The following is a 14,593-nucleotide window of genomic DNA, read 5'->3' on the forward strand; positions in this document are numbered from 1 at the left end:
CACAGTAATTTAACAAAGTCAACTTGTTAAACACATATCCTCAATTATATCACCATTACACTAATTCCACATGGTCTCTTAAAAACTAAATCAAACTTCATCTCTGAATTTACCATTGCAACATCATATTTCCAATAAACGTTTAGGGTTTAGGGCTTTGTTTTGTTTCCTTTTTTATTTATTTATTTATTTTTTTTGCTTGCTTAAGACTGATGAGACTACCCCGTGACCACTGATTCACAGCCTGAAGAGTTCCCAAGTTCCAAGACAAAGCATTTGCAACACTGTCCAGGACTGCCCCTTTTAAGTTATTAAGCCCTGTAATGAACATTGTATGCTACATTAAAGAGATCCTTAATTCACATAATTCTAAGCAAACTAAGAAATAAATATGAAAACAAAGGAAGATCATAAAATAAACAAAACCAAAGCAAAAATAACATGTATACCATTGACTAGCATCCCCTCGTTTCAATGCTTTGTAGGTGCTAATTAGTTGATCACAAGGCAAAAAAAAATTATTTTTGGTTTGGCTTTCATTTACTTCATTCTGCTTTATTTTCATTTGGAAACAAGCAGCAAAATACACAAATCAGAGAATTTAGTCTGAGAATGCTGTTGCATTTTTGTAAGCCCTCTATATCCCAAACCCTAATTTAGACACTATCTCAAGTAAATGAACTATAAAATCATAAAGAGGTTAATGTCTCTATGACCTTTGGATATAAAGCAAATCATTTATTTGAACTGGCTATTTGGACACTTTTGACATTTTCTAGTTTTTATAATATTGGGTGTCATGTAACCAAGAATTACACTCAGAGGATACCCAAAAAACTTCTTTGTCAGAACAAATATTCAATTTTCAGGATGATGGTTACACTTAGGGTCCATTCCATCCCCTCTCCCATAATAAAACCACTCCACCACTCTGCTCTGGTTTGGATTTTTCCTTCAATAAATGATAAAATTATGAAGGTAAACATACTAGTAATATTAACAGATATTGATAAGAGGTAGTATTTCTGCTACCATAACTTCTCGAAGAGGATTTCTAACTGGGAAATAAGCTAATAAAACATTCATTTTAAAACTGCTATATTCACTTGAATGTGCCAGGTGCGAGGGCAGGCTCCACAAACACAAAGGCAAATCATAAACGGTATCTTAAAATAGCTTCCCTGTAAAATGAGAATATTTCCTACCTCCAGAACTAGTTTGAGAATTAGGAGTCAATATTCGTAAAGCACCCAGCATAGTATACTACATCCAATTACAAGCAGCTATTTCACTTTTATTATTATTATGAACCACTCTAAGCTGCTAAGCACAAGCCATGGAGAAACCATTTCTTATAAAAAACTAATTGCTTATTATAAGAAATAAGCAATTTCTTATAATAAAGCTAAGAATCAATGAAAATTAATGTGAAAAGTCAGAGAGTAGGAAAATTGAGAAGGAAAGGAAATTTGTACTTTTGAAATACAAAACGTGGCAGGCGTGTTTTTGTTATCTTGTTTGTTTTGCAAGAAGTCATAGGAATGGACAGTGAGCAGTAAAACAAGCACCCCACACATCACTGGTGGGAGCTTTGACTGGAATGTCCTTTGAAGATCAACTTATCAATATCTACAGCAAACAAAAAAATCTTACTCCCTTTGGTCAAGTAATTGTACTCACAGAAATTTGAGCTAAGAAAATAATCCATGATGCCTAAGGAGGAACACTGCAGCAAAAAAAAAAAAAAAAAGTTAAAAACAACTACTCTCACGGACTTGGATAAATAAATTATGATATATCTTTGTGATATAATAATACGTAGACACTAAAATGTATTGGTAAGAAAACTAAATGTTAACATAGAAGGTATTTAAACATGTACATATGAAAAAAGGTAAGAATTAAACTAATGTTAACAGTTAAGTGGTAATGGGATTGTAGATTATTTTATATATTTATTTATCCTTTTCTATTTTCTTTTTTTTTAATGAAAGATGTTTCATTAAATATCCTTTATTTTTGTAATCAAATAATATTTTTAAAAAATTAAAGCTTCAACTGTTCTTGATTCCAAATTACTATAATTTGCTATTATAGAGTAGCAATCTAACCCAGTGTGATTTCTACGGTCACAGACAGCTATGAGACCTTGTTAGCCTTATATATAATACAAGTATTAAAAAATATCTGAGGTATGCTGACAGTAAATGCCATGCCTGAGGCAGTGAAAATAGAAAAGAACAGCAGAAACGGGTCAATAAATATGAAAGAACAGATAAAAATTTAGAGAAAGATGACATAATTGCAGAAGTACATTGGAAGGACTGACGCTCAATCTGAAGCTCCAATACTTTGGCCGCCTGACGTGACTGAAAAACAACAGAGATAGATATAACTGCGGAAACACATGTAGAAAAGAGTACTTTCAACAAGTGCCTTTTGTACCTTATTCTAGTTAAAGCTATAGAAATGCTATTTCAAAAGTTATTATAGTTACTATAACAACAGAAGAAACTAAGTGTACAGGGAAAAAGAGGAAATAAAAGACACAGAAATTTGGGGAATACTGCTGATAAATTTAAGAACCCAACTGTGGTGCTGGAGAAGATTCCTAAAAGTCCCTTGGACAGCAAGGAGATTAAACCAGTCAATCTTAAGGGAAATTAACCCTGAATAGTCATTGGAAGGACTGACGCTGAAGCCCCAGTATTCTGGTCATCTGATGCGAACAGCTGACTCATTGGAAAAGGCCCTGATGCCAGGAAAGATTGAGGATATAAGGAGAAAGGGGCGTCAAAGGATGAGATGGCTGGATGGCATCACCGATGCAATGGACATGAACTTGGGCAAACTTCAAGACATGGTGAGGGAAAGAGAGGCCTGGTGTGCTGCTGTCCATGGAGTCACAAAGAGTTGGACACGACTGGGTGAGTGAACAACAAGGAAAACCATTTAAGAGAAAAAGAATAAAGATTAGAAGGTACCCATGCTGACTTTTCAAGAACTATATACAAGTCCCCCTTCCTCTCCCCACTGGCCTTGTAAAAATTCAAATCCTCCCACTTAATTTTAAAATTAGTATTTGACATCAACCATAAGTTCAAGTGGGACTTCCCAGGTGGTGCTAGGGGTAAAGAATCTGCCTGCCAATGCAGGAGACGCAAGAAATGCAGGTTCAATCCCTGAGTCAGGAAGATCCCCTGTAGTAAGAAGTGGCAACCACTTCAGTATTCTTGCCTGGAAAAGTCCATAGACAGAGAAGCCTGGCATGCCAGAGTCTGTGGGGCCGCAAAGAGGACTCAACTGAGCACACACACAGTAAGTTTTAAGTATTAGTGACAATCTGCTGCCCCCTGCTGGTCATTCAGATTTACCAAATGAAGCAAGAAAACTATTTCTAATACAACTGAATAAATTGTGCTGCTTTATAAACATTTGCTTTAAAAGAAATACTTCAAAGCCTGACACTCTTCCAATAAGAAATACCTTTCCAAACTCCTTGAACAACTTGAAGGATTATATTTTGAAACCTCTCAGCTGGTTTTGAACTGAGGCTTTCAAATTTTTGTACTCAAAGTATGTCCAAAGAAAACCAATTTTTTTATTATGAAAAGATAATTTTAGCATTCAATTTTAAATTAAAACATAAGAGAAATTCTGAGTTGTAAAATAAGGGCTTTTAAACTTCTAATAAAAGAATGAAGGTGGAGTCATTTTTCTGCCTGAAGGATCAATCGGTATAAAGGCAATCCTGACTTTACCCAGTTTCATGCTTGTCCTTCCACAGCCATTCAAAACCATTATTTAGAGAATGATAGCTATCATTTGAAAAAGTGCTTTAGTCAAAACTTCGTATTTGCAGGTTATCTTCTCGCCATTAAGAAGAGAATTCGAAACAAAAAAGAAGCTAGGAAGTATCTGTCTTGTTAATTTTTTTTTTTCAAACCATGCTGACCACAAAACTTCAAGATAAGAGTGTAAATTGCAGTAAGCTTTCTGGAAACCACATGACAAAAAGAAGACAAAGCCCAAAAAATGAGCACACCCTTTCACTTCTAGGAATCATCCTAAGACAAAAATCAGAAATGCCAAAAATGTACTTATGTACAAGAAAGAAATATCAAACAACACTAAAGGTAAAGCATGGGGGGAAAATTAAATCTTGAATATCCATATGATAGATTAATACGAAACCCTAAAAACAGTATTTAAACAGCATTTTTAATATAAGCAGCAAGACTATCACTTGGAAGATTAAAAAAATTAAATATAAATCCTATGGACAGAGGAGCCTGGGGGGCTACAGCCCACGGGGTCGCAAAGAGTCAGACACAACTGAGCAACTAACACACAATATACAATATGATCAGACAAGTAAATACAGAGATCTGTAATACACAAAGAAAAAATCAAAAAATTAAATCTTAAGTGTTTTAATCACCAGATGAAGTTAGAAGATTTTTGTCTTGATATTTAATTTTATAAATTATCTACACTCAGGTACTTTACAAGCAGTCTGGAAAATTCATTGAAACGAAACACTCCAATATTTCTGCTAGAGAGAAAAAGAACTGACATGATCATTTCTACTGCAAATAAAAGAAATAACAGACAGGTCCTGATTTTCAGAACAGTATTTCCTTCTCCTTCACTGGCTGCTTCCTTACCACACACATGATGTAGGACAGGATTGCGCCCGAGGAGCCAATAAGCGCACCCACAATGGTCAGCAGATTGTTGTTGAGCAGGAAACCCTCTGCACACAGGGCCCAGCCTGAGTAGCTGTTCAGCACAGTGATGACCACCGGCATGTCGGCACCCCCAATGGCAGCCGTCAGAGTCACACCCTAGGACAAAAACCAGAGTGGAATTCAAAATTCACGCATTGCAAAGGAACCTCTGACACTGAGCACTGTGGTTCATAATCATTCCAGTTTTCCAATTAATATATTTACATGTAAATTCCATGCCTGGGAATGACCCCTATCAGACCAACTCTCCTACAGATATAAAAGTGAAAACACTGAACCATGTTTTCCACCTGCAAAAAAAAATCCCCAAATCCTAAGAGGCACTAACCATGAGCAGGCAGAAATTGGAGAGGGGTCTACACTTGGAAAAAAGTAATAGCACTGAGTTGATGTTACATTTTTTATGACTTTAGCTGATGAGCAGGGAGGGTCCTATTGGTGCCAAGAGAAGCAGCTAAAACTCAAATACAAGCCCAGTCTTATTTGGTTTGAAAATCTGAGGGTACAGTTTTGGGTGACTAAGCAATTACTCACTCCTGTCCCAACTGTCACGTGACACGTTTATTGCTCTGGGGTCTTCTCACTGGATCAATGTTTTGGTCAATAGGAATTTAAAGAGACAAGGGTTTCAGTTCTGTTCACCAGTGCCTGCTGTGTGACAAGCCCTCTAAAATAAAACAAGTGTCAAAGAGACCTTGCCCATTAGTTGCTCTCACACTTGATGGAAGCTCTGCTATCAAGCCAAACAATCATATAAAATGAAGGGACGACAGAAGATGAGATGGTTGGATGGCATCACCAACTTGATGGACATGAGTTTGAGCAAGCTCTGGGAGTTGGTGATGGACAGGGAAGCCTGGCGTGCTGCAGTCCATGGGGTCGCAAAGAGTCGGACACGACTGAGCGACTGAACTAAACTGAAGCCATTACTATATGTCTAACTTTGGGCTAAGCACCATAGATGACTTTTTAAATTTTTAACATAAACTTCGTCATTGAAGAATACACTAAGAGTATACTAGACAAACATGAAGTAATCCATGAATGACACAGAGCTAATACAGCAGCGCCATACACTGCTATAACAGAATGCTAAATTGTGACATACAGACTCACAGAATACTCTATGTACCCACATACTAAATGCAATAATCAGAGAGGAAGAAGACGACCAACCTACCCTAGGAGATTTCTCTGAACTCCCCTACTGAACACACAGGGTTTGATAAATGCATTTCACTTTATATGACTATTTGGCTTAATATCAGAGCTTCCAGCAAATGTGAGAGCAACCAATGGGCAGGGTCTCTCTGACACTTGTTTGAGGGCTTGCCACACAGCAGGCACCTGACGAACAGAACTGAAACCCTTGGCTCTTTAAACTCCTATTGACCAACACACTGATCGAGTAAAAAGACCCCAGAGCGATAAAGGTGTCACATGTGACAGTCTGGACAGGAGTGAATAAGTGAAGAGAAGGGGGATTTTATTCTTACACTTTTCTATATTGTTCAAACTCTACGAAGATGAACACATAACAGCATATTAAAACATTTTTATTCCATCAGGGGTCTTGAAGAGACAGAAATAAGGTTAGACTGTAACCTAATAAAATACTTAGTTCCTCATTAAGAACGTGCTTTCCGTCTCTGACCTCTTACCATGACAGCAGAGAGGGCTGACACAGAGCCCAGACAGGTGATGCCAGTGGTGAAGCTGGGGTCCATCATGAAGGGGATGATCCCACCCACGCTACCAGCCAGCAGGCCTGCATTGAGGAGGTGCCTCCCAGGGAGCAGGAGAGGGGCGGACTTCAGGATTCCTAGGGCAGAAGATGGGGCCATCAGAACCTAAGACGTGTCCCAAGAAATCCCCTCAAACAGTCTTAAGTCGTTTAATCATAAGCTACAAGATGTAATATTAGGATAAAAACATACTACTTAAAACAGCACTTCATATCACCAGCTACTAAAACATGAAAACATATATTAGAGTTCTTACACATACGCATTAATGGAGGTGGGAAAGGTACGGCTCAGCTTAACTCTCCTTTGATCACACAAGTTCATTACTCTTTGTCATGGAATCATGAAAAGTGATTTTTCTTCCCCATATGACCAAGACAGAAGTTAAGTGTGGCCTTATTTATTTGAAACTTCAAAACTGAGTCTTAGACCATTCGTTTTTCTGATTCTATCAACTGAGCCCAAGGGAGAAGGGTCCTTGTTTGCTGCTTTTAAAGACAGAACATATCATAGGCATTAAGCCTGTGATTTTTAAGTTTCACGGTGTTCCCCATTTAATTCTAATGACTTGATTACTGAGAGGCAAGACCAGGTTTTTAAACTACAAACCTGTTTTTCCAGAGACTCGTGTTTTCATGAAAACACTGAAAGCAGCTATCAGAGTTTTGTTTTTTTTTTCCTTCCACTTCTATTTTCATGATTGGCTTTAATGGTTGCCAAAGCTGCCACACTAAACCTCTAAAATGTGTATTTGTTTTCAAAGTAAGTACTGTATACTAATCATACAAATTTATTCAATAAGCCTCTCTCTATTCTGGGAAATCTACAAAGTTCATTTCTGTGAATGCTATACAGGCATGTCTAACCAAAAATTATGAAGATGGCATTTTGTTCATATGTATCATCAAATATCAACTAGTCCCTGTAGGCAAATTTCTGTGCACTAGTTTCCTCCATGAGCTGTCTCCAGAAGCCTTGGCTTCAAAGCTTTGTGAGATTTGTAAAGACCAATAAAGAGAAGCATCTTTCTTGAGAAAAAAACTTTCATAGTGTTTCCCAGAGTCATACAAATACTCTTCGCCTAGTAGGTTCTACTACTAAGCCATTTTCTGAAATTGAAATGGACCCCTGAACACCCTAAACAACAGATATTCACCTCCATGTTACACTCGATCACTTACCCTGCAATTTTCCATAGGCAACCAGAGACCCACTGAAGGTCACCCCACCAATGTAAGTACCGAGGTAGGCCACGATCTTGGTAAGGTTGGCTGCTGCATCCGTAGCGAAATGTGGATATTCTATGATGTACTCAGCTATGCATGTAAGCACAGCTGCCAATCCCACTAAACTGTGGAAAGCAGCAACTAACTGAGGTAAATCCGAAATCTGGATGCGTTTCGCAATTGTCAATCCTGTCAGGAAATAAAAGTCAAAGAAAAATTAAAGCATGACAGACCTTTGAGAAATAATCCAATAAAGCCCACAATTAAATATTACTTGGCTACACGAAAGAAGGAAATCTTGTCACTGGAACAACATGAATGGACCTTTAGGGCATTATGCTAAGTGAAATAAGCCAGACAGAGACAGACAAATACCATATGATCTCACTTATATGTGGAATCTAAACAAACAAAGAAGCTCATAGACACAGAGAACAAATTGGTGACTGCCAGAGGCAGGAGGTAAGGGGTGGGAAGAACGGGTGAATGGCATCAAAAGGTACAAACTTCCCAGTATAAAATGAGTAAGTCCTGGGGATGGAATGCACAGCATGCTGACTACAGTTAATAACAAAGCTATATTGCAGATTTGAAAGGTGCCAAGAGAGTAGATCTTAAAAGTCCTCATAAAAGAAAAAATTTATGTATGGTGACAAATGTTATATAGACTTTTTGCAGCGATCATTTTGCAATATATATATGTATATATCAAATCATTATGTTGTATATCTGAAACTAGTATAATATTATATGTCAATTATTCCTCAATTTAAAAAAAGGCAACACTAAGGTTATCTATCACTTTTATTAATAAGTATCTACTTCCTAGGAAAATACTCTCTTACAGGACTATCCAGGCAAGAACATTGGCTTAAATAGCCTTTCATATAGCAGGTTCTTTCAACCACCTCATCAATGCCAACTCCAAAGAACCCAAACACATAACATCAACTTCTCCTTACAAAGTCTGAACATTCCCCTGGACTAATGCTTCTTCAGATTACTTAAAGTTCCAACTAAACCCCTTAAATTCTCCCCACTGCATGAACAGCCTAGGCTCCCTTCCCTATAAGGCATCACTTGCCCCTTAGCACACAAGAAACCCCTAGAATGAAGGCGGCCTAGGTTTTCAGGTGGGCAGAAGGAAGCCAAGTCCAAAGGTAATGAAATGCAAATATCTGAATAGAAAACAACCAAACCAGGAGACTGAAGGAGTTACCTGGCTACAGGTAGATGATACAGAGGACTTGGGCTCATAATATTTGCAAAGACCACATCTAAAGGTTTTCCTGCCATGAACCTACAGCACAAGCATTTTCCTTCAAGTGCCTTTCCAGGGACTGTAAGAAAGTATGCACCGCTTTCCCAGAGAAATAAAACAGGAGGCGTAAAGCTAAAGCTGTGCTGCTAAGTTTTTAACCACCAGCCTCCCAGGATAAAAACAGGTGTGTGTGCCTGGATGGGAGGCGAGTTGGGGGGAAAATGGAAACGTGTATGTATGGCCGAGTCCCTTCACTGTTCACCTAACACTACCACAACATTGTTAATTAACTATACACAATACAAAATAAGTTAAAAAATTAATAGATTAGAGAATGCTCCTTTTTCCTATTCTCAAAAAAGATTCATGTAAAAATGGTGTTTCATTTTTCCCTTAACTATTTAGGAAAATTCACTAGTAAAACTATGAACTTTTCTGAAAGAATGCTTTTTTGTTTCAATTTCAATAGATGTAAATCTTTACTATAAATTTTAAAATCTCAGCCTATATCATTCTTGGGAATATATAGTTATAAAATTATGCATAACACTATTTTATTACCTTTAATATAGTTTATTATCTTTTTATTACCTTTTTAATAGCTGTAGGTCTAAGTCATTACTTTCTTATCCACTGAAATGATATATACAATTATATATGTATAATTATACATATATTTGTATTACTCTTCCCAATCTTAGAATATTGTCGATTTTATACTTAAATAAACCAACTTTAGGTTTTTTAAAAAAAGTGTGTGTGTGTAAATACAGGAGTTTTTACTTATAAATAGGTATGTGGTACACAAGTTTCAAAAAATAAAAATATATACAATATTCTTTATTGTAAGCTTCATCTAGCCAATTGACTTTCACCAAATGCTTTTGTTGATTTTTGCCAAACTCTGGTACCTGCAGCCAACCTAGTGTTTACAACTGATGAATGAGTATAGTTCCCACATGAATGCTGGTTGAGATTTTTGTTTAACAAATAAAATGAGAGTGAAACAACGAGGTGCATATAAGAGCTTCACTCACTGTCAACCATGTGAGTGGGAATTCCGCTGAATCTGAAAATAGTTTCCAAATACTAGAAAAATATTCAATTTTTTTGTGCAATTCACAATATAATGGCTACAGACAAAACACACATTTAAGTTTAAACTGCATTAACATTTTCTCCATCACTTTCTTAGGTCTGGACAATCAACAAAACAGTAAATGAATCCCAGATTTGTAGCATTTGTTGACCCATATGGTGTAAATACAAGTGCCATGGCTGATCTGAAGCTACAATGTGAAGGCATTAAATATGGATTCAGGAAAAGATGCACAGAAGCCCATAATTAATAGTATTTCTACCACACAGACATAAGACACATGGATAATCTCAAAAGTGGAGATAATACTGCTACTGCTGCTAAGTCACTTCAGTCGTGTCTGACTCTGTGCGACCCCAGAGACAGCAGCCCACCAGGCTCCCCCGTCCCTGGGATTCTCCAGGCAAGAACACTGGAGTGGGTTGCCATTTCTTTCTCCAATGCATGAAAGTGAAAAGTGAAAGTGAAGTCGCTCAGTCGTGTCCGACTCTTTGCAACCCCATGGACTGCAGCCTACCAGGCTCCTCCATCCATGGGATTTTCCAGGCAAAAGTACTGGAGTGGGGTGCCATCGCCTTCTCCGGGAGATAATAAAAGCTAGTTAATTCATTAGAAAGTCATGAGTATTCAGGATTATTACCTTTGTTTCTAATTCATTTAGTTTTAAGTTTATATAATTTAATTTTTTATAATGGCTGTGCTAACAACCAGTTCAAAAGATTCCTGAAAATTTAACAATCAACCACAACACACCACTGAATAAAATTAAAACAGTGGTTTTTCTGCTGGCACATGTTTTCCGTGTTTTTAACACGTCTGAAGGCGGATCGTCTGCTGTTATTTAAACCCAGCAGAATAAAACATGAGCCTACAGACAGTACACACATACAAGTATTCTAATCTCCTGTTGTATTATCAGCTAAAGGAACAGTCAGTAAAGGAAAACAAGAACTGAGTAAAGGCACTTCTTAGCCCACTTTTGTGACACAGTTCATATTACTCGATGTTTTAAAATGTTTATTTCTGAATGACAATTATAATACCAACTGTGATGACTTTTGCCAAAATATTTACTGAAGCAACTTCCATAATAGGCAACTTAATTCCTTTATCAATACAGGCTTCAAACAGATACATATATATTCAGAAACTGAAGTGCAAGTAAAAGTTCTTACTCCTAACAACATATTCCTAAATCTCTGAGCCTAACTGCCTTCAGGTATTCAAAGGGCATGCGTTTATATAAAGGCAGAACCCACAAGTGCTTACCAATGGTACCGCCCAAAGCCATTGCTCCAGACATCTGAGCTAACAATTCTGGACATGGTTTTAGGCCTCCGAGGGTGGCTGCCAAGCCTCCAGCCACCCCAATCATGCCCAGGGCATTGCCAAGACGTGCAGTCCCCTGGGTGGAAAGCCCGGCCAGGGCACCAACACAGCAAAGACCGGAGCCCAGGTACATAATCTTTTCAAAGGAAAAGGAGGAAACAGAGAGAGAAGTTATCAAAAACTTTCAGTCCATCAGCTTAAAAACAACTTCAAGGAAACATGATTCTCTAAAGACATTTCTAAGGACAATTTTAAAGTCAGACAATTTTAAAGTTAAAAGAGCCAATATGATCTATTCTTTTAATATTTCAATATATATTCCTATCCATTGGGGATATTAACATACTAAATACTTTAAATTGTACTTGCAATTAAACCATTTACGTACACTGATTTCTTCTGGACTTGATAGCATACAAATGCATATAAAAGTATGCATTTAAATTTAAATGGAGTTATTATGGGATCTAGACGTGACCCACTGTTATAAGGGAGCCAACCCCGTGAGGCTGTAAGTGCCAGAGACCATGCTATATATGCTGCATAAGTTATAACCCAGTCTCATGAGAGTCACAGGAGGAGAGAATCATCATCCTCATTTTATAAAAGAAAATCAATGCATAAAGAGGCTACATAATTTTTCTAAGGGCAAATGATCATTAAATAGCAAATCTGGGATGCTGACATAAATCTCCCTGACTCACTGCTCTAACTCTTCTCAAAGACTGTGTTCATTCAACAAATACGTGTTACAAACAGCAGAAACTAAGGGAGACATGATTTTTCAGCTGTCAGAGAGGCTGCACTCTAAAATAGTCATTGAAAAGAAAGGTATGACTGAGTTCAGAACAAAGCTGAATCTCTATTATAAATTATATTTAGATACAGAACTTTCCAAAGTTCAACTTGATTATTTCTGTTTTCCTACTCAGCATTCATTTAAAAATTTTCTTTTTTAAATGCACTGGCATAACATCTGCCAGATCCATAGAGGAAATAAATAAATAGGAAAAGGACTGACAGTATTTTAACAAAAAATTTTCAAGTTCTTAACTGATTATTTCACTGTATCCCCACAACAATCCAGCTAGGTACATAAAAAGGATACTTATAACATTCTTGACTCTTTTTACATGTGGAAAAATGTAGGGACAAACAGATAAAGCCATATTTGCAGAGTTAGCGGGCAAAACTGCCTCTAGAATCCAGGGTCCTGATTCTTAAGAGGATGAGAATGTTCTATTTGATCAAGATGCTTCAAGAGTTACTGTCGTATTTGATTAGTGGAATTAGAATTTTGGTAATGGTAATCTCACCAGGACGAAGACATAGTACCAAAAAAAAGCTTTCAAAAGAGATTCTCACCTGTTCAATGTTATAACCACTGTAGAGGGAGGCTAAATATCCCCCAACAAAGGTACCAGCAGGGAGCAGATACAGGTAATTATACTCCGGAGGGTCAGTGGGACGCTTGAACATGTCCAGCATTCTCTGAGTCACCAGAAAGCCACCTTATCAAAGTAAACATAAAACAAAAAGAGGTATCTTAAGCAACATAATTTTTAAAGCGCTACAATTTTTCTATGTTAAGCATACCTTTATCATCTAGGAATAACTACCATTTTAAGTTAATATTTTAAAACCTCAAAATTAGAAGTTATTCTATCATTCCAGCCAGTTACATTGAAGGGGGAACCCTAGAGACATTCAGGAAGAAAATCTGCTATCAGAGCACAGAACCAACTATTTCCACATGACTAAAAATAAACAAGGTATTCAAATAGCTCAGGAAAGTAAAAGATCAAAAGGCCAGTATTTTTTTTCTTATAAGTTATTCTATTTATTAAACCCTAGAATAAGTGGTTTTAAAAAATACCATATCAGCAAGTACTAGGTCTGCTGGACACATTAAAGAATTTTTAGCTACAAAACAGCATCAAATGGGTTTCATACACAAGTCATGTGCTAGGCTTTCAGTTTTCAGGAACATGGGACAGGATAAGGCAAAAGGCTAATGTTTTATCTAAAATTATACTTATTTAAAGATGCTATGGTGATAGATCTGCTGCTGCTACTGCTGCTAAGTCACTTCAGTCATGGCCGACTACGGTGATAGACCTTACTCAGCTTAATTCAAAACTATGCATGCAATAACCTTCCAGTTAACCTGAAGCAAGACATCATTTTATTTGTTTTGGAGCACTCAGGGGTAGGGGTGCTCTTTTATCAAATAGTTTCTAAAAATTACCAATGGGCAAAAATAACCAATTCCCCTTCACATAGAGCATTTATAATCTGAGTGAAACATTTTTTAAAAGGCATGATTAAATTCTTAAAATCAGAATGTTTATTTTATATATTTAATATATATATTGTAACAAATATATATCATTTTATATTTGTTTCTCGTGTCTCCACCAAAAACAGCACTCTGGGTTCTTTCCCCGTCCTCGTACCTGCAATGTTGACTGAGGATATGAACGTGGCAAGAGCAGCAAGGCCCTGAGAAGTTGTGGAAGGATACAAGTGTCCTCCCATCAGCACCAACCCACCGACTGCAGTCAACCCTGGGAAGAAAGCACGCACGTGGTAAACAGAAACAATCACGCTGCCAAAGCAAATGTCATCGGGGACAAACCTCACAAGCACACGCACCATGAAGGAGAAAGCTCCCACACACATTCTCACTGAAGTACTTTCGTGGGCAAAAAGTTGACAAAACATTCTCTCTTTTTGCATAAGAATTTTAACCTTAAACTTTCTAGCTCTGTTCCCCTGATAAAGATATAAAGCAATGATGTTATTAGATGACATTACTTGTGGTGAAAAGGGACCTCTGCTGGATACGAAGCATCCGAACTGGAAAATGCTATACATGAACTAAATATGACGGTGAGAGCCACAGCTTTGGGCTTTCCTGAGTAGAGTACTTCTTGGAATTGGATTTGTTCCCAGTGGAGATTTCCTGGTGGCTCAGACGGTAAAGAATCCGCCTGCAGTGTGGGAGACCTGGGTTCGATCCCTAGGTTGGGAAGATCCCCTGGAGAAGGGAATGACAACCCACTCCAGTATTCTTGCCTGGAGAATTCCATGGACAGAGGATCCTGGCGGGCTACAGTCCATGGGGTTGCAAAGAGTTGGACACGACTGAGTGACTTTCACCTCACTGGTGGAGATCCTGA

The 14,593-nt window shown here is 37.5% G+C and overlaps 1 protein-coding gene across 3 annotated transcripts in view; it reads right to left on the bottom strand.

Moving 5' to 3' along the window:
- NNT (nicotinamide nucleotide transhydrogenase) overlaps positions 1-14,593 on the bottom strand; it is a 98,731-nt gene that overhangs the window by 27,705 nt on the left and 56,433 nt on the right. For all 3 annotated transcript variants that reach the window (XM_010832786.1, XM_010832784.1, XM_010832785.1), the window contains exons 12-17: positions 13,868-13,978; positions 12,777-12,922; positions 11,352-11,547; positions 7,678-7,911; positions 6,413-6,573; positions 4,668-4,847 (exon numbers count right to left, since the gene is read on the bottom strand). In XM_010832786.1, coding sequence (XP_010831088.1) covers positions 4,668-4,847; positions 6,413-6,573; positions 7,678-7,911; positions 11,352-11,547; positions 12,777-12,922; positions 13,868-13,978 — 1,028 coding nt within the window. The remainder of the gene's footprint in view (positions 1-4,667; positions 4,848-6,412; positions 6,574-7,677; positions 7,912-11,351; positions 11,548-12,776; positions 12,923-13,867; positions 13,979-14,593) is intronic.

The sequence above is a fragment of the Bison bison genome, unplaced genomic scaffold (genome assembly GCF_000754665.1).
Source record: "Bison bison bison isolate TAMUID 2011002044 unplaced genomic scaffold, Bison_UMD1.0 scf7180017862275, whole genome shotgun sequence".
In the NCBI taxonomy this organism is placed as follows: domain Eukaryota; kingdom Metazoa; phylum Chordata; class Mammalia; order Artiodactyla; family Bovidae; genus Bison; species Bison bison.